This window comes from Salvelinus alpinus, chromosome 21, assembly GCF_045679555.1.
Source record: "Salvelinus alpinus chromosome 21, SLU_Salpinus.1, whole genome shotgun sequence".
Taxonomy (NCBI): Eukaryota; Metazoa; Chordata; class Actinopteri; order Salmoniformes; family Salmonidae; genus Salvelinus; species Salvelinus alpinus.
The window spans coordinates 19,353,265-19,377,622 of record NC_092106.1 but is presented as its reverse complement, the minus strand read 5'-3'; the positions used below and the strand labels follow the sequence as shown (position 1 = coordinate 19,377,622).

Genomic DNA, 24,358 nt, shown 5'->3' with positions numbered 1-24,358 from the left:
CTGTGATGCGGTTAATGGACAGAACTGTTTTAACATTCAATTACAATGTATAATCTTCCTCTTCTCTCCTCCCACCTCTCATCGAATCCTCTCCATTCCTCTCTTCCTCTCCTCTCATCCTTCTCTTCTCTCCTTTCATCTCTTCCTCTCCTCTCCTTCTCTCCTCTTCAAGGATAACCATTCAGATGAATAGGAAGTGGAACCTCTTCATGTTGAATATGATGATTCACGCCATATTTGTCATGACTCCGTCTTTCTGTCCCTCTCTCAATGTTTTAGACGTAAATCACAATCTTGTGTTGTCGTTCCTTGTGAGGAAATATACACAATGATCACTTAAATGACCCTTAAAACTTCTTATGGCTGAGATCCCGTTAACGGGATCGACTTGACAACAGCCAGTGAAAGTGCAGGGCGCAAAATTCAAACAACAGAAATCTCATAATAAAAATCCCTCAAACATACAAGTATTTTACACCATTTTAAAGATAACTTGTTGTTAATCCCACCACAGTGTCCGATTTCAAAAAGGCTTTACGACGAAAGCACACCATCTGATTATGTTAGGTCAGTAAACAGCCATTTTTCCAGTCAAAGAGAGGAGTCACAAAAAGCAGAAATAGAGATAAAATGAATCACTAACCTTTGATGATCTTCATCAGATGACACTCATAGGACTTCATGTTACACAATACATGTATGTTTTGTTTGATAAAGTTAATATTTATATCCAAAAATCTTAGTTTACATTGGCGCGTTATGTTCAGTAATGTTTTGCCTCCAAAACATCTGGTGATTTTGCAGAGCCACATCAATTTACAGAAATACTCATAATAAACATTGATAAAAGATACAAGTATTACACATGGAACTTAAGATAAACTTCTCCTTAATGTAACCGCTGTGTCAGATTTCAAAAAAACTTTACGGAAAAAGCACACCATGCAATAATCTGAGTACGGCGCTCAGACACAAAAACAAGCCATACAGGTACCCGCCATGTTGTGGAGTCAACAGAAGTTAGAAATAGCATTATAAATATTCACTTACCTTTGATGATCTTCATCAGAATGCACTCCCAGGAATCCCAGTTCCACAATAAATGTTTGTTTTGTTCGATAACGTCCATAATTTATGTCCAAATACCTCCTTTTTGTTCGCGCGTTTAGTTAAAAAATCCAAATTCACGACACGCAGGCACACTTAGTCAAGACGAAAAGTCAAAATATTCCATTACAGTTCGTAGAAACATGTCAAACAATGTATAGAATCAATCTTTAGAATGTTTTTAACATAAATCTTCAATATTGTTTCAACCGGAGAATTCCTTTCTCTTTAGAAACGAAAAGGAACACAGCTACCTCTCACGGGGGCACGCCTGAGTGAGCTCGTGGCAATCTGCCAGACCCCTGACTCAATCAGCTCTCATTCCCCCCTCCTTCACAGTAGAAGCATCAAACAAGGTTCTAAGACTGTTGACATCTAGTGGAAGCCTTAGGAAGTGCATTATGACCCCATAGACACTGTATATTGGATAGGCAAACCTACAAACCTCAGATTTCCCACTTCCTGGTTGGATTTCTTCTCAGGTTTTTGCCTGCCATATGAGTTCTGTTATACTCACAGACATCAGTCAAACAGTTTTTGAAACTTCAGAGTGTTTTCTATCCAAATCTACCAATAATATGCATATCTTAGCTTCAGGGACTGAGTAGCAGGCAGTTTACTCTGGGCACCTTATTCATCCAAGCTACTCAATACTGCCCCCAGCCATAAAAGTACAGCGGATGAGGTCTGTTAGGATTTTAACAGCAGCTATTACTGTACTTTTGTTAATCTATTATGTACATGCAGGCTTTACTCAGTGAGGAGAGAGAATGTAGAGACATTTAGGAGCTGTGATTGCAGGTCTTTTTGGTGACTCGTTGGGTATGACATTTGTTTACAAGTAGAGTACATTTATTTCTATGCAAATGTTCACACTGTCTGGATCACGATGAGGGAAATTAGCGCAGGTTAATTAGCATAGTGTGGAATGTCTGATGACATTCTCTCTCCATCTGTAATTCTGGCTGACTTAGCGTGTGTGTGTGTGTGTGTGTGTGTGTGTGTGTGTGTGTGTGTGTGTGTGTGTGTGTGTGTGTGTGTGTGTGTGTGTGTGTGTGTGTGTGTGTGTGTGTGTGTGTGTGTGTGTGTGTGTGTGTAACTTGGCGTGTTGCTATCCCTCCTCTGCAGAGCATCTGTCGGTAATCTGTCCAGTCAGCTTCAGATTTATAATCACACACGCGTTTTGCAGTGCAGTGTTTCACGGGCCAAAGATTCAAGTTAACGCTAGGCAGCCATGTAGTGTATTCTCTCCCTACCTACCTGCCCACTGGACTGGATGAGTGGGCAAAGCTAAAGCTACAACAGAAATCAATCAGAAAGTAGATTTCCCAATGAGGAAGCTGACATGATCACTTATATGATGTGCGGTGTATATTGTGTATCGGGATGTGTAGCGAAGGGAATACAATATTTAGGCTACATGAATAATCAGGGATGGCTGATTAACGTGGCCCACGCCATGTTAGTTGAAATGATTGAATAGCTCATGCTCATACAAGCATTACAGTGAGTCATCATGACAGTCTCTGATGGAACAGGGTCCATGTGCCTTTTGGCATTGCCTGCACAAAGGTCTCTGATGCTATCTTACTCTGAGCCTTCAGCATTTCAGACCCTGTTACTTCAGATGGCTCAATGACTATTGGACCTACAGTAGGTACAGATAATGTAGTGGTATTATCATTGTCATCTTTTGTGATGAGCAATGGAGTATTGGTCACTTTGGGTGTGTCTCAATAGTCTCTCCTCGTCTCCTTCCGGCAATCTACACTGACATGAATGAAATGAACAGGTGAAAGCAATTTCCTGGTTCAGTTGGCATCCTCCATAAATTATTTGTCTGTGTTCAGATCAGTAAAGGGGAGGAAGCCACTTTAGACTATTGAGATGTGGCCTTCTTTGTACTATGGGTCATGGTGATGACTATTGAGATGCAACCCTTGTACTGCAGTATGGGTAGTGGGGCTCATACAATTTGCTCATGGAGCTCCTGTTTAGCTAGCTGATCTGTAGCCGTCTCATGTTCTGAGAACATCACTCTTATCAGACATCCCGGTCACAGTAAAGAAGGCAAGGCTGCCATGTGCCAAGAACATAGTGCCAGTGTTGCCAGGGTAACAGCACCTTAATTTCCAACACACTGTGGTTGTAGTTGTCATGGCTGTAGAAATGTGGGTGGAGCTTTTGGGGTTGAGTGACAGATTGGAAAAAGGGACATCGATTATAGAAATTGAATGGTCATAATAACGTCATTTCTTACAATTTTGCATACGGCACAGCATTATTTTTTAAACCAGAGATTGAATGTACACTTGACTTTTCTTACACCGTGATGCAGCATGGTTATGTGTTGATGAGGATTTAATGGCCGCACTATTCTGCTCTACCACTTGTTAGCCGATGCCTGGACACAGCTTGGGCCTCTGATCTAACGTGCTAGGTGTTAGATAACACCTACCATATGGCACCAGAGTCAGAGTGCAAATGAAGGTCATTCAGTCACTACACATATAACTGACCTACAATCATGTTATAGAGCTGTAATAGTCTACAGTGTTTTGTTATGAATATTTACATTCTAACACTGTAGGTCTGTTCTATAATTCTTTGTTTATTATTGAGGGGACAGCAACATTTCATTTGAAATGTATTATTTCACACCGATTTGAACCTGAATGACCTGTGCTCCCCAAGGAGGAAAAGGTTAGCCTAAGAGCTGTAAGTTAGTGTTTGAACTCAATGGTCAATTATTGAAGATATACTGTAGTGTGCAGCCCTCCATATTCCTACTGTTTATTTACCACATTTACCCCAAAATCACTGTGTTATTCACCTACAGCTACAGTATCTACCTCAATACTCCAGTATCACTACACATTGTCCATTTGGTATTGGCACTGACCTTGAATATACCTGACATTCTTCTGTTTTTGTCTTTTTCTTCCTCTCTTATTTCTCAAGATTTTATATTTTTATTTTTGTATTAGTTATACTATTTTGATATTGAATACTGCACTGTTGGATAGTGCTTACAAGATAAGCATGTCACTGTACATGTGCATGTGACAAATAAAACTTGAAACTTGACTCTGGCATAATATTCTTAGTAGTACAGATAAGTGTCATACATCAACATCAGTTATTTTGTGAACCACTGTAACCCGCAGAGCTTGCAGTAGGTTGGCCTCAGAAGTAAAAATCACAGAATTTGTGGTTGCTGGTTTAAGTTGGAGAGCTACATGTACAGTAAATCTGTTGACTTGTCTGTTATTCCAGCAGACATGTGATGTTGTGTAGCTATCCCAGTGCTGAGTGCTTTCCCATCAACTCCACTGAGACAACCTTTCTGGACTTAGACATAGACCCCCGGTCTTACATATTAAAAAGGTCCATTATCCCACAGCACACACACACACATACACACACACACACACACACACACACACACACACACACACACACACACACACACACACACACACACACACACACACACACACACACACACACACACACACACACACACAGCAGAGTCCAAAGCCTGCTACCAATTATTTTAATGAACCTAACAACACCGGAGCCTGAGCAGGGAACGAGGGCGTCGTCTTAAGACCTCAGCAGATTTGTGTGAAGGCCCTTTGAGTCCAACACTCCCCCCTCCTCCACTCACATAGACACACACACACGTATGTGAGCGCACACATACACACAGACACACACGCGTGCATGTGTATGCACAAACACACACACAAGACCTTTCATACTTACTTACACATACACACACCTCCCCTCTCTCCATGTAGCACAGCTAGGTACCAGGAAGGCTAAAAATATCTCCTGGCCATTGGCTAGCCAGTTTGGTCCATCTGCTTCCTAACCCTTAGGTAAGTAAAGAACTGAAGAGAGAGAGGAAGAGAGACAGAGAGAGAGAGAGAGAGAGAGAGAGAGAGAGAGAGAGAGAGAGAGAGAGAGAGAGAGAGAGAGAGAGAGAAAGAGAGAGTGTGTGCACACACAGTGTATGTTTTGTGTGTGTTTGAGGGCTCGCTGAACTCTTACTAGAACGTGCTCTTACTATTCTACCTCAGTACAGTTTTGACATGAAGTTATATCAAAGGCTTAGAGGCAGGTGCCCACCTGTAGTTTCCATTAATGGGACGCAGGTAGGGAGGGGTGTATGAAAGGGGTGTAGTGGTCAATGTGTGGGGTGGTGTCGGGGGAATGGGGGTTATACTACAGCAAAACCTATAGTTTCCCCAAATCCCCTTAACGTCTTCCAATCTGTCCATGTGACGGTGAAACAATGTAAGCCTCTTAGTCCTAATCCACAGCCTGTGGGGAGGTGAGTGTATGCCACAGGGCTGTAGATGCTGTCCCTTAGGCACAGATCTGTAAAAAGGGTGCTATCTAGAACCTAAAAGGGTTCTACGCATTTCCCCATAGGTTAACCCTTTGAAGAACCCTTTTTGGTTCCAGCTAGAAGTCTTTTGCATTTCATGTATTATCCTTTCCACAGAGAGGGCTCCACATGGAACCAAAAAGGATTCTACCTGGAACCAAAAAGGGTTAATCTATGGGGACAGCCGAAGAACCCTTTTGGAACCCTTTTTTTCTAAGAGTGTGGGATCAGCGTACAGTACTCTCGACCCAAACCTTAGGTTATGTTGGCTGGCCCCCTGGTGTTGCCCTCGACAACATGCTTCAACCAACTGAGCTGTATTGGAACCATACGTGTTTGTTAGTGTTCTATTTCTGTCCTAATATTTTTCCTTCCACATATTCCAAACTGTAAGTTCTGTGAGAGGGCCTTATAGAAGTGTCTCATATTCCAAACTGTAAGTTCTGTGATAGGGCCTTATAGAAGTGTCTCATATTCCAAACTGTGAGTTCTGTGAGAGGGCCTTATAGAAGTGTCTCATATTCCAAACTGTAAGTTCTGGGAGAGGGCCGTCTCATATTCCAAACTGTGAGTTCTGTGAGAGGGCCTTATAGAGGTGTCTCATATTCCAAACTGTAAGTTCTGTGAGAGGGCCTTATAGAGGTGTCTCATATTCCAAACTGTAAGTTCTGTGAGAGGGCCTTATAGAAGTGTCTCATATTCCAAACTGTGAGTTCTGGGAGAGGGCCTTATAGAAGTGTCTCATATTCCAAACTGTGAGTTCTGTGAGAGGGCCTTATAGAGGTGTCTCATATTCCAAACTGTGAGTTCTGGGAGAGGGCCTTATAGAAGTGTCTCATATTCCAAACTGTGAGTTCTGGGAGAGGTCCTTATAGAAGTGTCTCATATTCCAAACTGTGAGTTCTGGGAGAGGGCCTTATAGAAGTGTCTCATATTCCAAACTGTGAGTTCTGGGAGAGGGCCTTATAGAAGTGTCTCATATTCCAAACTGTGAGTTCTGGGAGAGGGCCTTATAGAAGTGTCTCATATTCCAAACTGTGAGTTCTGGGAGAGGGCCTTATAGAAGTGTCTCATATTCCAAACTGTCAGTTCTGTTAGTGTGACACAAAACACTGTGGGCCTGCATGTTATCACAGAGAGGTTCTGTGGTTATTGTCAGTGTCACATCTTGGCAGACTCAAGGATTAGAGGAATAAAAATAGCTATTTCTGTCTCTGTGTTAGGTGAGGATCTGACAGGCTGGCCAAGTGGCTGGATGCGGCAGGGTCAGAGTGTTTAGTGAAGGGGCATGTTTTGGAAGAGCTGAATCAGTGAGCACAAGGCTTTAACAACTGCATAATTGTCTTTTAACATAGCTATTATTACTTGCTATTATTACTTGTATATATGGTCCAGGTGTACCAAGTTTCACGCTTTTACATTCCTCTATTTGATAAAAGTGAACTTTTATACTAATATATTAAACATTTCTGGTCTGGTTTGTATGCAAGAGGTTGACAATTCTAGAATGTTCATGAACTTGAACAAATGTATCGTAAAAGTATCACATAGTCTTTGTGGAACTACTGTTCATTCCTTTGATTAAAAGGTGTTCTGTAGAGTATGTAGCCCTCCTGTATTCAGATTAAAAGGTGTTCTGTAGAGTATGTAGCCCTCCTGTATTCAGATTAAAAGGTGTTCTGTAGAGTATGTAGCCCTCCTGTATTCAGATTAAAAGGTGTTCTGTAGAGTATGTAGCGCTCCTGTATTCAGATTAAAAGGTGTTCTGTAGAGTATGTAGCCCTCCTGTATTCAGATTAAAAGGTGTTCTGTAGAGTATGTAGCCCTCCTGTATTCAGATTAAAAGGTGTTCTGTAGAGTATGTAGCCCTCCTGTATTCAGATTAAAAGGTGTTCTGTAGAGTATGTAGCCCTCCTGTATTCAGATTAAAAGGTGTTCTGTAGAGTATGTTGCCCTCCTGTATTCAGATTAAAAGGTGTTCTGTAGAGTATGTAGCCCTCCTGTATTCAGATTAAAAGGTGTTCTGTAGAGTATGTAGCCCTCCTGTATTCAGATTAAAAAGTGTTCTGTAGAGCATGTTGCCCTCCTGTATTCAGATTAAAAGGTGTTCTGTAGAGTATGTAGCCCTCCTGTATTCAGATTAAAAGGTGTTCTGTAGAGTATGTAGCCCTCCTGTATTCAGATTAAAAGGTGTTCTGTAGAGTATGTAGCCCTCCTGTATTCAGATTAAAAGGTGTTCTGTAGAGTATGTTGCCCTCCTGTATTCAGATTAAAAGGTGTTCTGTAGAGTATGTAGCCCTCCTGTATTCAGATTTAAAGGTGTTCTGTAGAGTATGTTGCCCTCCTGTATTCAGATTAAAAGGTGTTCTGTAGAGTATGTAGCCCTCCTGTATTCAGATTAAAAGGTGTTCTGTAGAGTATGTAGCCCTCCTGTATTCAGATTAAAAGGTGTTCTGTAGAGTATGTAGCCCTCCTGTATTCAGATTAAAAGGTGTTCTGTAGAGTATGTAGCCCTCCTGTATTCAGATTAAAAGGTGTTCTGTAGAGTATGTAGCCCTCCTGTATTCAGATTAAAAGGTGTTCTGTAGAGTATGTAGCCCTCCTGTATTCAGATTAAAAGGTGTTCTGTAGAGTATGTAGCCCTCCTGTATTCAGATTAAAAGGTGTTCTGTAGAGTATGTAGCCCTCCTGTATTCAGATTAAAAAGTGTTCTGTAGAGTATGTAGCGCTCCTGTATTCAGATTAAAAGGTGTTCTGTAGAGTATGTAGCCCTCCTGTATTCAGATTAAAAAGTGTTCTGTAGAGTATGTAGCGCTCCTGTATTCAGATTAAAAGGTGTTCTGTAGAGTATGTAGCGCTCCTGTATTCAGATTAAAAAGTGTTCTGTAGAGCATGTTGCCCTCCTGTAGCACTCCTGTATTCAAATTAAAAGGTGCTCTGTCTCCTTTCTGTTTCAGACTACCTATGTTCCCCAGAGGAGAACGTTCACATGATCGACTTCACACGGTTCAAGATCCGAGACATGGAGACAGGAACGGTTCTGTTTGAGATCACCAAGCCCCCTGCACCAGGTATGTGCTATGTCGAAACTATCACATTATACAGTACAGATATTAGAAACATGTCCCCCATTATAATGTATTTAATCAAGACATGGAGACAGGGACGGTGCTGTTTGAGATCACCAAACCACCAGCACCAGGTCAGTATTAGGCCTGTCTGTGCTATGTACACGACCGTTCAAAACGCTACAAAACACTACAATAGTCATTTACAGCATTAGCAATGTCTAGACTGTATTTCTGATTTTATGTTATTTTAATGGACAAAAAAAGTGCTTTTCTTTCAAAAACAAGGACATTTGTTAGTGACCCCAAACTTTTTTTCTTGTTAACAAACTATAGTTTTGGCAAGTCGGTTAGGACATCTACTTTGTGCATGACACAAGTCATTTTTCCAACAATTGTTTACAGACAGATTATTTCACTTATAATTCACAATTCCAGTGGGTCAGAAGTTTACATACACTAAGTTGACTGTGCCTTTAAATTCCCGAAAATGATGTCATGGCTTTAGAAGGTTCTGGTAGGCTAATTGACATAATTTGAGTCAATTGGAGGTGTACCTGTGGATGTATTTCAAGGCCTACCTTCAAACTCAGTGCCTCTTTGCTTGACATCATGGGAAAATCAAAATAAATCAGCCAAGACCTCATAAAAAAAATTGTAGACCTCCACAAGTCTGTCTTCTAGAGATACACGTACTTTTGTGCGAAAAGTGCTAATCAATCCCAGAACAACAGCAAAGGACCTTGTGAAGATGCTGGAGGAAACAGGTACAAAAGTATCTATATCCACAGTAAAACGAGTCCTATATCGACATAACCTGAAAAGCCACTCAGCAAGGAAGAAGCCACTGCTCTAAAACTGCCTAAAAAAAGCCAGACTACGGTTTGCAACTGCACATGGGAACAAAGATCGTACTTTTTGGAGAAATGTCCTCTGGTCTGATGAAACCAAAATAGAACTGTTTGGCCATAATGACCATCGTTATGTTTGGGGGGAAAAGGGGGAGGCTTGCTAGCCGAAGAACACCATCCCAACCGTGAAGCACGGGGTGGCAGCATCGTGTTGTGGGGGTGCTTTGCTGCAGGAGGGACTGGTGCACTTCACAAAATAGATGGCATCATGAGGGAGGAAAATTATGTGGATATATTGAAGCAACATCTCAAGACATCAGTCAGGAAGTTAAAGCTTGGTCGCAAATGAGTCTTCCAAATGGACAATGACCCCAAGCATACTTCCAAAGTTGTGGCAAAATGGCTTAAGGACAACAAAGTCAAGGTATTAGAGTGGCCATCACAAAGCCCTGACCTCAATCCTATAGAAAATGTGTGGGCAGAACTGAAAAAGCGTGTGCGAGCAAGGAGGTATACAAACCTGACTCAGTTACACCAGCTCTGTCAGGAGAAATGGGCCAAAATTCACCCAACTTATTGTGGGAAGCTTGTGGAAGGCTACCTGAAACGTTTGACCCAAGTTAAACAATTTAAAGGCAATGCTACCAAATACTAATTGAGTGTATGTAAACTTCTGACCCACTGGGAATGTGATGAAAGAACTAAAAGCTGAAATAAATCATTCTATCTACTATTATTCTGACATTTCACATTCTTAAAATAAAGTGGTGATCCTAATTGACCAAAGACAGGGAATTTTTACTAGGACTAAATGTCAGGAATTGTGAAAAACTGAGTTTAAATGTATTTGGCTAAGGTGTATGTAAACTTCCGACTTCAACCGCTGGGTTAACTAGGCCCAGGCAGTAATATGCATGATTCAATGAATTACTCCTATTAGCTAGGTCGCCATTGAGAAGGTGTTATTTCGCTGTGTGAGTTGATCATCTAAGGCTCTGAAACAGTGTCTATTCAGAGAGGTACACAGCAGAGAGACCGCGCTTCAAAACAGCAGGCTTGTTAACACGGTCTCTTTTGTGACACTGTGGCAGCGGGCGAAAAGAAGGACATGGACCCCAACGGAGGCCGCTTCGTCCGTTACCAGTTCACCCCCGCCTTCCTGCAGCTGCGCCAGGTCGGAGCCACGTAAGTCACAGCTAAGATGGCCGCCAGGGTGTGTGGGTGTGTAAGAATGGTGGTGCGGTGGACACTCAGTGCCCTGCTGCTCTACGAAGAGGAGACAGATGGGGAGGGCTATTCTCAGAGAGTGAGAGGAGGTGAGACTGTGTGCATGCCTACGTGCTTGCATGCGTGTTTGTGAGTGACAGATACCAAGGAGCCAGGAAGGCCGTACAGTAGGGGGCAGAGAGAAAGAGAGAGGGAGAGAGAGAGAAAAAATAAGGCAGAGAGGGAGAAAGAGAAAGAGAGAAAGAGAGATGAGGAAAAGGACATTCGGGCCAGTTGTTATTAATTACTGCAGTGGGCTAAATCACTGTTTCTTGGTAGTCTTAAACAAATCTACTTTGAAACCAAAGTATACACTTCACACACATGGTTATGGGCTTAAAAAAAGAAGACACCTGTACTATTTCATATATAAAGTTGAAATGTTTGGAGTTTGCATCCCAATACTACACTTTATATAGATCATAGAAGACTGAAATATAACAAAATTGTTTGACATAGAAACACCAGATGTTCGACTGTTTAAAATAATCTTTATTAATCAGGAAATTCTGAAAAATATGAATAACATTCCACCCATGAGGTCAGTGTTTCATTGGACTGCAGGAAAGGGCTACAGAATGGGGGCAGATGAGGAAACATGGAATTATACTTCTGTTCTGCAGCAAACTATAACAAACTAATGATGTGTGTAAGTGTGTTTCCAAGAGTTTATCAGATCTCTCTGTCCCCCTGTCCTTTCTGACACAGTGTGGAGTTCACAGTGGGAGACATGCCCATCAACAACTTCAGGATGATTGAGAGGCACTACTTCAGAGAGCAGCTCCTCAAGAGCTTTGATTTTGAGTTTGGTTTCTGTATGCCCAGCAGCAAGAACACCTGTGAACACATCTATGAGTTCCCCCCTCTGTCAGAGGACATCAGTGAGTATAGACACTCATAGAAACAGAGACACAGACATAGCACGCATGCATGCGTGCACTTCCTGTACCCATACCAGACAGGCCGACACACACACACACACACACACACACACACGTTCACTCAAACACACACACTTACGCAAACACACACACACTGATATGTCCTTGCTCTCCCTTCTTCCTCAGTGCGTGAGATGATCCTGCACCCATACAAAACGCAGTCCGACAGCTTCTACTTTGTGGACAACAAGCTGGTGATGCACAACAAGGCAGACTACTCCTACAGTGGGAGTCCATAGGACCACAGGACCCCCCTAGACACCTAGACCCATCCCAACTCCAACTCAATCCCACCCCCCCCATGGGACCACGGACAAACAGACAGACGAACGTGCTGACGAATGGAGAGATGTATGGACGGACTGACAGGTCACAAGCAACAGGACTGATGGACAGCCTCACGCACTCTCAGCAGCTTTATTTCTCCAATCAGAATTCCCCCATTGCTTGTTATTGCCTCAATTGCAATCCCCTACTCCAAGTCTCTTGCAATGACCTCTCAACTTATGTTTCTGTGTCTGATAGACAGTGTTGTAGATGTGTTCACAGTGTAGCATACATAAACACACACATACCTTCGCTATGGGACACATCTGATGTGGCCTGATCTAGACAAAATAAAAGCACAACAAGTACAGTATGTAAGGGCCAGTAACAATGAATGAGATTGACTGTCTAGTCAGTGTTTTCTGAAGGGCTCAGTCAATCTGCTAAAGAGAAAAAGAGAGCAGGAAAGAGAGAAAAAGGAGAGACAGAAAAAATTGAGAGAGAGAGAAAGAGAGACAGAGAGAGGGTCTGCTTATCTGCCCTTCATCTCATTGACATTAAGCTATTTGAACAACAGACAGACAGACCCGCCAGTTGTCTGTCGCAGGACCAAGTGACACAGACACACAATTCTCTGACATCCTCAAAACATGTATTCTAGTCGAGCAAGCAGAACCTATATATTTCTACTAGGGTTCAGCAACTTTTTTTTACTCTTAAAGAAAGTCAAAAAAGTTTATTGAATTTCTAATAAATAGCCATTAGCTCTGAATGACTCGATGTCCCTGATAGGAATAGTACTACTGTTTGATGAAGTTCTTTGTCGATCACCATTCCACTAGAAACCAGTCAAATGCCATTAGGGTACAGTAAGTCGTAGAATGGGACAGGTACTCTTTTAAAGTGAATGTGTCGTATTTAGGGATGTAAAATTCTAGCTTTCCCAAAATTCCCTGGTTTTCCAGAAGTCCCGTTTGGAGGATTCCTGCGTTTCTTATTCCAACCTGATTCCCGGAATCTTCCAACCTGGATTTCCGGAAAACTTGGGAGTTTTAGGAAAGTTACTGGAATTTTGCAATCCTAGTCGTGTTTATTTCCGTATACTCATAGTTTTATGTTCTAAAGTATTTTTTTAAATAGCCACTTTGAGGAGTTAAAAGTAGGTGAAGGATAGTCATATAGGAAATCAAAACCAGATATTCATTTTGATATCCAGCACATACTATTTAGTCTCAAGTGATCTGCAGATTTATTTAAAATAAATGTGTTTTTTGTAAATTAAAACAAAAAATTGTGTAAAGTTTAGATGGTTGAAATGCCACTTTGAGAAATAAATATATGTGACTTTTTGGGAAGTTTTGAAATGCGTCTTGTGGTCTTTATTCACTTGATAGGAAGATGATGATATGTGGGAACAGCCAATCACAGTGCATTCGGAAATTATTCAAGACCCCTTGACTTTTTCCACATTTTGTTACGTTACAGCCTTATTCTAAAATGGATTCAATAGTTTTTTTCCCCTCATCAATCTACACACTATAACCCATAATGACGAGCAAAAACAGGTTTTAGAAATGTTTGCAAATATTTAAAAAATAAAAACTCAAATATCACATAAGTATTCAGACCCTTTATTCAGTACTTTATTGAAGCACCTTTGGCATCGATCACAGCGTCGAGTCTTCTTGGGTATGATGCTTCAAGCTTGGCACACCTGTATTTGGGGAGTTTCTCCCATTCTTCTCTGTAGATCCTCTCAAGCTCTGTCAGGTTGGATGGGGAGCGTCGCTGCACAGCTATTTTGAGGTCTCCAGAGATGTTCCATCGCGTTCAAGTCCGGGCTCTGGCTGGGCCACTCAAGGACATTCAGAGACTTGTCCCGAAGCCACTCCTGAGTTGTCTTGGCTGTGTGCTTAGGGTTGTTGTCCTGTTAGAAGGCGAACCTTTGCCCCAGTCTGAGGTCCTGAGCGCTCTGGAGCAGGTTTTCATCAAGGATCTCTGTACTTTGCTCCGTTCATATTTCCCTTGATCCTGACTAGTCTCCCAGTCCCTGCCGCTAAAAAAACGTACCCACAGCGTGATGCTGCCACCACCATGCTTCACTGTAGGGATGGTAGCAGGTTTCCTCCAGACGTGAGGTATTTCTGTTTTTTATTTTAATAAATAAAATATAAACTGTTTTTCGCTTTATCATTATGGGGTATTGTGTGTAGATTGATGAGGAACATTTTTTATTTAATCCATTTTAGAATAAGGCTGTAACGTAACAAAATGTGGAAAACGTCAAGGGGTCTGAATACTTTCCGAATGCACTGTATAACAAATGTTGTTTTACAATGACTGGATAGATCTGTGACAGAAATTAGAAGAAGGGAATTGCATAGATAGACACAGAACAATTGTCTAGACTAGAATATAAATTCATGAATGAATTCAAGCGCTATAAATCAAAAACAGTTTACTATATACTCAGTTAAGTCATACAAGAAAAAGGGGCTTTTCACACATGCCTTGACTAAAATACACTCTCAAAAAATGTGTCTGGTAAGGTGATTTTATTTTTATTATGAGATAGTGCCTGCAGGAACCAGATGAAAGCCTGAGAACAGTCGTCTGGCTCTGCCTTGATATTGACTTCCATCCTCAATGGTAATTTAGCTATAAAGCTTTGAAAACTATTTCTATAAAGCAAAATGAATTGAGTAAACAGTGAGTATGTTCCCTGTTTCGTATAAGAAATTATGCTAAGACACATTTTGTAATTGTATTCATTAGCTTTGAGCTAAAAAACAACTGGCTTGAATCATCTCTTGTCACCATAAGCTGTATAAAAGGCTAATTGCAATAGTGGGAACATATCACACCAGGGGGCTTATTCAGGAGAATGCGACTTCACAGAATGTTCAACATAGAAATGTTTTGTGTAGAACATATATGATTCTCTGTAGTGTAGAATACGGAAAAAATGTGATTAGTGCTGTATTTCTGTCTACAACTTTAAAGTTCCCAGTAACTACAGCTCTACAGCTCTTTGCTGCCATCTTGTGTGGAGTTAGGTCATACTGCACTCTACTCTTAATCACTGAACAGTCAGGTGTGTCATGAGCTTTTGGATACATTCATTCTCATGAATGTCAAGTCTTGACTTTGACCCAGCCAAAGTCATTGTTATGAATAACAACATATTTTTTACGCGGTTATGATCAAATCTGAACTCAGACTCCCCCATTCTCTTTAGACTCATTGTCGACAAATTGAGTCAACGTGCTCTGCATGTTCAAAGCAAAGCAAAATATGACATTTGATTGTGATCATTGCTACATTCACTTTCAAACTGAGCCCTTTGTGATAAGTCTTGACCTTCACAACCACAGTCTTGAGTTGTTCTAGAGGTCCAGGGGGGGGGTCTTTGTGAGCTATTCCACGAAGGGAGCCCTATTCCTGGGCTTCAAAGCAAAGGTATGGGGGTGTTCCCCATAGAAGTGAGGTAACCAGCCAAGCTCTCCACACCTGGGTAGGCTGTGTGGTACTGTCCATTAATATGTAGGTCTGATGGACCTCCACATCCTCCTCCCATCTCCTCCTCATCTTCCTTCCCCAGCCCGTCGGAGATCCACTCTGATGTCTGGTTGACAGGACCGGTGCTCCTCAGACTGGACCCCAGGAGGAGGTGTGTTGGCTGGGAAGAGGATGGGGACAGGGAGGGGCTGATTACCACCAGCGAATCAGGAGCCAGGCTGTCCTCTCTCAGCTCGTCCCACAAGTAACCTGAGAGGAGAGTGAACAAGGTTGTAAATCTTGTTGTAGATTGTATAAAAATAATTCCTGAATATGGTTCTCTCTGTCTTGGCCTCTCACTCTCTATCTCTCTCTTTCATCCTTACCGTGGAGCTGCAGGTCAGTCAAGCTGGGGTTGAGCGTGTCGATATCGTTACTAGCATCTTCATCTAGCTGTAGCTCCTGTATGCTCCTGGGCCCAACATCATACTCTGCCTGTATGGTGGCGCTACAGGTGGGGGGTGTCTGCCCCGCCAGAGGGGAACCCAGGGTACCCACATTGGGGGGGATTCCCGATGGAGGCTGCTGTCTGCAGGGGGAGTAGAAGGAGAAGGGGGGGGTGGGGGGCAGGTAATGGGGGTGCTGTTGGACTGTCAGGGAGGGAGGGGGGACGTGGGGGTAGAGGGGAAGTCGAAGAGGGTGACAGGGCTCTGGAGGATGGGATGTGAAGGAGGAAGGGGTAGGGATTTGGTTGTGGTAAGAAGGTAAAGATTTCAGCTTCTCTGGTCTTTCCCCCAACAGGCGATCCAGGTCCTCTGAGAAAACAGAGAAAGAGAGAGAGAGAGACTGTGGGTAAATTGAGATGACCTTGCACTTATCTCCTGTAACAGCTGCCAAAAAGGCTGAGTAGATAGAATCACCAGAACGCTGGAGTTGCTCAGTCTCAAAGGTAAAATACCCTGTATGTAACAGCATCTTATTTAGGGTGTCATTTATGCCATGACGGACCTGAGAATTGCCAAGCTTACCCTCCACCTAAAATACTGGCATCCGAACTTTGAGGAAGCGCAAATAAAACATAGCCCAGGTCTAAGGGGAGTCCTGGTCTGTGATGTATAGACCACCTACCTGGCCTGGCCATGCTCTTGCGGACAGTGAGGGGGTCTTTACGGCGCCACTTGTGTAGCTCTTCCTGCATCTTCTCTATCTTGGCTGGGTTGAGGGCCCACAGGCAGCCCTTACGGGAAGAGTTGCCAATCTTATTCTCCACCTTCTCAAAGCACTTATTCAGAGACAGGTTGTGGCGGACCGAGTTCTTCCATCCATCTGGAGCTGTCTGAGAGACAGAAAGGAGAGGAAAAACTCACAGTAACAGTGTATTTTTACATTTTCCATGGGATACTTTTTGTTCTCTTAAATTTTTCAATTTCAATATACTATTGTACAGTTTGTATGTAAATAATCAAGGTATTGCTTTGAAGTATATTTAACATTTATTTATTCCTTAAAGGGGCTATCTGTAAAGGGGTGCGTAACTGGTGGCAGGGAAGTCAGACTCAGGAGAGCAGAACTAGGTAGTAGCCGGAGCAGTTTAATCCAAAAACCAACGGCATAAAAATACAAAAACCCGACGCGCACCAGTAAACATGTGCACAAGCACTTACAACAAACAATTCCACACAAAGACATGGGGGGAACAGAGGGTTAAATACACAACAAATAATGAGGGAAATGGAAACCAGGTGTGTAGGAAAACAAGACAAAACAAATGGAAAATGAAAAGTGGATCGACGATGGCTCGAAGACCGGTGACGCCAACCACCGAACGCCGCCCGAACAAGGAGAGGAAATGACTTCGGTGGAAGTTGTGACACTATCTGCGATTGACGTATCCGTTTTTGGACTTTTCAATTAATGATATTTACCCATCAGTGGAGGCTTCTATGGGGAGGACAGCTCACAATAATGGCTGGAACGGCACAAATGACCACTAGCCCGTCCTCCCCAATTAAGATGCCACCAACCTCCTGTGTTACCCACTGATCCTTGAAGAATATAACTTATAAGTTAGTTCAGAACCCAAAATATATGCTTGTTTTACTCCACTGTTTGTGAACATTAAATGTAAACAAACAATATACACCTTGCATCCAGAGCTCTGTCCAGCCCCATCCCTCAGCTTTTTACCCCAAACAGGGGCGGGCAGAACACTGAGTTATTGTTTCAACTGCCAAAACCCTAACCAATTAAGTAATTCAAAATCAAGTCAAAAGTCAAGAGGAACCAAAGCAGTGTGAGTGCCATGTCGCACACACACACACACACACACACACACACACACACACACACACACACACACACACACACACACACACACACACACACACACACACACACACACACACACACACACACACACACACACACACACACACACACACACACACACACACACACACACACACGTGCACACTCACATGCACACACACCCCCCGAGGTAGTCTCTCAGTCAAAGGTCTTACTGTATGTGTGGCTGGAGAGGAGCCAAAGCTGTTGCAATGCCACATTGCACCTTCCTCCACCTCCTCCTATAAACAGCCAGCCAACAAACAGCCAACCATTTCATGGGTCTATAACCACTGGGATGGATGGGAAGACACTGATCAAGCCCTAACGGGAATCAGCCGGGGTGGCCCACGGTTAGCCTTGTTAAACACTGGCTATGTCCCAAATGGCACCCTGTTACTTAGTGCACTACTTTTGACTAGGTCCTATAGGCCACGCCTGTATTCTCTATGGAATAGGTAGGGGTCGATGATGCTTAACAAACGGCTGGGGAAGAGGCTAGCCTATGGCTGCTTCTGCTTTGGCACACTGTTGAATCTATATACACTATTACAGTATCATTCATCATTCATCTACGGAGGCTTGCCAGGAGATCTGGAGACTGCTAGGTGGTAGAGCACATCCTTCCAATGTCTAAAGAAAATATAGGGTTTCTCTCTCTCTCTTTTGATATCACTCTCTCTTTCTCTCGCTCTGTCCATCTCTCTCTCCCTATCCATGTCTTTCTATAAAGGGCTTATCGCCAGATAAGACAGGATTGAAGATCAACAGGCGTTGATCTCTCAGTGATTGAGTCTTTTAAACCACATGTAAATACTACAGGGTATTTACTTTACAAGTGTGGTTATGCCCAATGCATAACACACTTATGTGTCTGTTTTGGAAAGTTAGGTGATGCAAAGTTCATACAATTTCTCAGTGCATGATTTATAGCAATGGTTATAACAACTCTGCCTGTGACATTGCACAGATAAAATACATAGGATGAGAATAATGAAACAGAGATGACTGTTGGGTCAGTGAGAAGTCATAATGTCCTCCTGCTGTACCTTGAAGTAGGGGAAGTGTTCAGTCATGAACCTGTAGATCTCACTAACCGGGAGACTCCCTGTCTTACTGTTCCTCAGAGCCATGAAGATCAGGATGCTATGGATAGAAGACAAACATTGTAGTCAGTGTAGTCAATCAGATGTAGTCAATTTATATTATTATTATATTTATTATTACGTATATTACATTTTATTATTTAACATCACAGTGTTGTTTCTCCCTTTCATATACACTACAATCTCAGAAAAAAGGGTTCCAAAAGGGTTCATCGACTGTCCCCGTAGGCATAGGGGAACCCTTTGAATAACCCTTTTTGGTTCCAGGTAAAACCCTTTTTGATTCCAGTTAGAGCCCTTTTGGGCTCCATGTGGAACCGTCTGTAGAAAGGGTTCTACATGGAATCAAAAAGGGTTATTCTAAGGGTTCTCCTATGGGGACAGCCCTTTAAGGTTCTAGATAGCATATTCTTTTCTACGAGTGTACATTCATGACAAGGATTCATGATGACATCCACAAAACACTAAAAGGAAACAAGGACATTCACGTTGTTATTATTACACTATTTCAGTCTTTGAGGAAAACGTCTGAAAATAAGCATAGTAGATACAGTAGAATTGACATTATCGTAAATAAAAGCACGAATGGTCTTCCGTAGTGGGTTTGAATAAGAGGCTGTGCTGTGTATGCAGAACCAGTGAAGATCTAGGGCATGGGCCACCTCACACACACACACACCCCATCCACCTCACACCTGCAAGCCTGAGGGATAATTTGTATTATGTAACATTGATACTTGAAAGTAGTTTAGGTTAAATCATTATTGAAATATATACCATCTGGTCCTCAGAGGACCAGAGTACAAAATGTGCAGAAACTAACTGAAATCATAGCTGAACACCGAATACTTGGGTTCACTTTCAATCCAAACTGGTAAACTGGTTTTAGGGGTTATTAAAGAACTGACATGCTAACAGCTCAACTTCTTTTTGTTTCACCTTATAAACATTATTTCAAACATGTAGAGAAAGAAGAGTGATGAAATGGGTCTGATTAAATAAGGTCTTGATTGAATAAGGTCTTTAGTATATAATTAATGCTGCACCAAAGTCCAAAATCTGATTGTACAGGTTGGTAAAAGATTGTGATTATGCACATGTATGGAGTATCGAAGTAGGGTGCTGTCATGACTCTTTCCTGGGTGAGGATCAAAGGTGCCAGATCAGCTTGGCAAATGGCTCACGGATTGGGCTGGTTTTGACACCTTCACACCCTGTCATAAATTAAGGGAGAGAGAACTCTCCTTCTGGCTCTCTAGTAGCAAGGTTGGAATGTGCTTTGTGTAGAGAGAGACTTTTGCCGCCAAAACCTTTTTGTCCAGAAAGTGAATATGGGAACAATATTTATAAGAGAGGAATGTTAAGAATGATCAGTGGGGATCTAAAGAATAATCATGTCATATTGTTTATTATTTTGTGATGTCCTGAAGGATGGTATAGTTTTTGTAACTCTGAAAGTGTACGTATTCTATGTATCAAGTTTACATCTAAATATGTAAAATATATGATTAAATATGAGAACAGTTTTGTGAAGATAGTGATGTGATTTTAGCCTTCTAAATGAGCTAATTGTTTTTCATATAAACGTGTGCCCAGTCAGTAACCACGCCCAAGTGATGACAGACATTGTGTCGGCGTGATGGAATGCCCCCCTTTTTACCCAAGGATAAAAGCCTTGGAAACTAAATTTACATTAGACCAAAACATGCCGGGTTGCTGCTGGCGTGTAACGTGGTCGGGAGCCTGAACCTGAATAATCAGCCTTCAGACCATTACGAGACCAGCCAACGTACAGCGTGAGCTAAACGTGACAAATGGTTTGAACTCTACAGACCAGAAAATGTGAGACGGTAGTCCATACGTTTGAAATGGTGAAACTCTGAAACTCTCAATCTCTACACAAGAAGAAGAAACTCACTAGACCGTAGCATTTACCAGTCTGCAGCTGGCATGTAAAGTAGTCTAGGACATTTGATCAAAGACACGAGGGGAAGGAATAGGTCCCTCTCAGACAACCATTGGCACATCTGAAGTATCTATTCTACCACTCCACTACCAGTGAAGCTCTACAAAAGACATTGTGACCTCTGGTGGACAAACCAGAACCTTACACCCATCGACAAATTCACCATAGGAGTCATCGAGTTCAACAGAGATAGACGACGATCAAGGACAGCTATGCGTAAATGTATATATTGTACTTCTTATCCGAGTGAGCGGTGGTTCATGTGCAAAGTATTACTATTCCTTTGAGTGTAGGTTCCAAATGTAACAACGATAAGTTGACTCTTTGTCTCTCCCTCTCTTTACCTACCCCTCCCTCTCCATATATGTAACAAGCCGTCATATCATGTCAGTCCACTAGGGACTTTTATCTCATGTAAGTGTGTATGTGTATTCTGTGTTATTATTTAGTTAGTTAGTAAATAAATGATTAAATCAATTTGTGTAGTACTGAATATTCAGAAGGGCTAGGGTTCTCGTTGATCCAAGGATTATGCAACGTTCGGAATGGGACTGATGAGGTAATAATTCATAATTGACTGTTATTGATGTAAGAGATATCTACATATCTGTAGAGTTTAATTTGGGAGGTGGTAAGTCATTAAACAACTTAACATTAAACATTAAACATTAACATTAAACAACCTAACTCCATGGTGCCCCAAATTTCTAATGAATTAATTGTTACATGATCAATTTAATTGAGGTACAATTAAACATAGTTAGTTGACAAAATAAATAACAGTCATTAGATGAATGATAGTCACGTCACGACAGTGTTCACCTGTATGAGTAGATGGGCTTGGGGAAGAGGGACTGCATGCTACTGTCCTGATGGGTTGGAGTGGAGAGGCACTGGAGAGAATACTGAGAACTTTTGGATTGTCCACTGGTAGAATACACACCTGGTGAGAACTGGAGAGAACACACACACGAACACACGCACATACGTACACACACATTGTTACAGCAAAACTTGTATTACTTTAGCAACAGAGTGTGTACACAGTGAGGTTTTTCCAAACCGCACAGCTGTGTGCTGCAAAGCCTACAACTGTAAACAAGTTCACGGTATGATATAATCAAGCCCTGTTGGCAAAGTGTTATTTTCCTTGGCAAGGTGTTTGACAAGGTATTTGGCAGAGTGGCACTAATCCTTGGAAAGATATGCAGTAGAATACACACCTAATAGGAAAGATATGCAGTACCGTAGGTGGTTTCTATGTCAATCAACCTATACACCGCCAAAATTCCACCCAAACAAAAAGAGGTTGCCAGTTTGTAGTCCTAAAAAACAGAAATTAGTTTTGTTCTTTGAGAGAATATTAATCAGTAAACATGACATTAATGAATTATGAAGCCTTAAGTGCTTTGTGTGCTTGTTTCGATTACATAAATGCTTCAAAATTCAAAAATGTTTACGTTAGCAGATGAAGATTATCTCATAGAACAAAACATATACTATAAGATCTCCTAAGCCTGTGTTTACCACTGACCTTATTTTCTGTGCAATTCCAAAATCACTCCATTGAGATAAGCTCCTCTAAGAAACTCCCCCTTAAGTTATCACCTCACCCTGTACTTTGGTCCTGCCCACTCACCTGCGGAAGCGGGGCTAGGGGGCTGTAGGAGGCGTGGCCTTGGGACAGGAAGCAGGAAGGTTCTTCGGGTGCATCCGGTGGTTCTGTGTAAGAGCACTGGGAGCCCTGCTGTGTTGAATGAAGGGAATGAATGAAGATAATAGCATGATTCAAGTGATGAAATCTGAGAAAACTCATTGGCAGCACTAGTATCAACGTGATGTGTGGGTGGGTGGGTGGGTGGGTGGATAGGAGCTGTAGGTGTGTATGAGAGATCTGTCTATGGGGAATTACTTGCACATGTGGGGCTCTCCCCGATGGCCATGTACACCTGGGTATGGTACTACAGTTCATCTGGTGGCGTGTACGAAGAATGAATAGCCATTTAGAGTATGAGTATCACTGTATCATACCATCAGTCTGGAAGCCTGGAAACTCCCGTTGTATGGATCCCAGGATGTCTGTTCCTCACTGGTAGATGTGCGTGTGGCAACGAAGCTATCTGGAGCCTCTACCTCTCTGAGACAGACGAAGGTACGAGACCCAGGGGCACCAGGGGCCAGGCAACCGGTGCCAACCCCATCATCGCTGAACTGATGTCGGTAGGGGTGGAAGCGGTCAGCCGATCCTGACACTAAGTTTGACCTTTGACTCTGTCCCACCATGGCTCCATCAACGCTGTGCCTCCTGCAGCTCTCTGCAGCGGCATTTCTCTGTCTGTAGGTGGCACTCTCTCTCTCGCGCTGGGCAGTGGTAAATGACACAGAACTGCTCTCCTCACACTGAGGGGAGATGAATATACAATTTCTAAGCTGGTTATTTAGCAACGTCCAGAATCTCCTGGCTAGCATCTGCAATCATAAAACAATGCAAGTGGAAATAGCCAACAATCACCTACATTTTATCTCCTGGCATTGTCTGTGTCCCAAGTGGCATCCTATTAGGGAATAGGGTGGTATTTGGGACGCAGACATTATTTCTGTTTAAACACATCATGCCTGTTTCAGGGGGGGTGTGGTCGTATTTTGATCTCTAGATAGATATTACTGCCCCAAGGGTGGGTAATTAATTAGTCCAAAAGAAGAGGAACGTGATTAATGTCAGGATAAAACTTAACACATTTTCTCCAGGGCATCTTGTCCTTGAAAAGGTCCTGTGTGTGCGATAGGTAGATAGTTTACATCCTTTTAGATTCACTCATAAACAATCTCTCTGTTGCAAGCAGACCTGGGTTCAAACAGTATTCATTTTCATTCAAATACTTTATCTGGCACACTGGAACCAATGAAAATGACAAATGAAAAGTATCCAATGGAACCAAAAAAAGGTACATTTTTCAAAACCTGTCCATCTACCACTCCAAGCAGGCTGAAGCAAATGCTCAAAGTATTTGAAAGATAACAAATACTACTTGCACTGAGGTTTGGTTAGTCAAACAGCTAAGGGCTAATGCACTAAGATCACAGTGTGTATTCTGGAATTACCACTGGAGGAACAGTAGCCTAATGCAGGTGCAGGAAAGGAGATTAGATGGTTAAAGCATGCATGGCTTTGGGCGAGATCAAAATGGAGAGAGTGTTTCCATGCCCATGGCTAACATCTGGATTGTTTCTGGGTGAAAATGGGTGCAACTTTAAAAGAAACAGTTTTCAGTGGATTCTGGTACCTGTGAGTGCGCCATCTGCTGGAAGGAGAACCCTGGAGGCTCAGAGGGGCGTAGGGAGGAGGTCTGAGGGGCTGGTGTCGTTGTCAGGAACCTGTTGGCACTGGGTGTAAATGTGGAGCTGGGAGAGTCTGTAGACATGATAGTGTGCCTAGAAAGAAATCTGCACCCGGGAGGAAAATATATATTTTTATTTATTTATTTTACTAGGCAAGTCAGTTAAGAACAAATTCTTATTTTCAATGATAGCCTAGGAACAGTGGGT

The 24,358-nt window shown here is 42.3% G+C and overlaps 2 protein-coding genes across 2 annotated transcripts; one reads left to right on the top strand and one right to left on the bottom strand.

Moving 5' to 3' along the window:
• Positions 1-8,492: 8,492 nt before the first annotated feature.
• LOC139548461 (protein unc-119 homolog A-like) lies at positions 8,493-11,868 on the top strand. The gene is made up of 4 exons (XM_071358168.1): positions 8,493-8,574; positions 10,514-10,607; positions 11,397-11,569; positions 11,756-11,868. Exons 1-4 carry the CDS (start codon positions 8,493-8,495, stop codon positions 11,866-11,868), a joined length of 462 nt encoding a protein of 153 aa, XP_071214269.1.
• A 2,577-nt stretch (positions 11,869-14,445) lies between these two features.
• On the bottom strand, positions 14,446-24,245 carry LOC139548460 (forkhead box protein N1-like). Its single transcript, XM_071358166.1, has 8 exons — positions 24,097-24,245; positions 22,844-23,212; positions 22,452-22,559; positions 21,635-21,825; positions 18,790-18,886; positions 16,523-16,730; positions 15,781-16,209; positions 14,446-15,664 (listed from the first exon to the last, which is right to left on the bottom strand). Exons 1-8 carry the CDS (start codon positions 24,232-24,234, stop codon positions 15,345-15,347), a joined length of 1,860 nt encoding a protein of 619 aa, XP_071214267.1. The 5' UTR covers positions 24,235-24,245; the 3' UTR covers positions 14,446-15,344.
• Between the last annotated feature and the right edge of the window lie 113 nt (positions 24,246-24,358).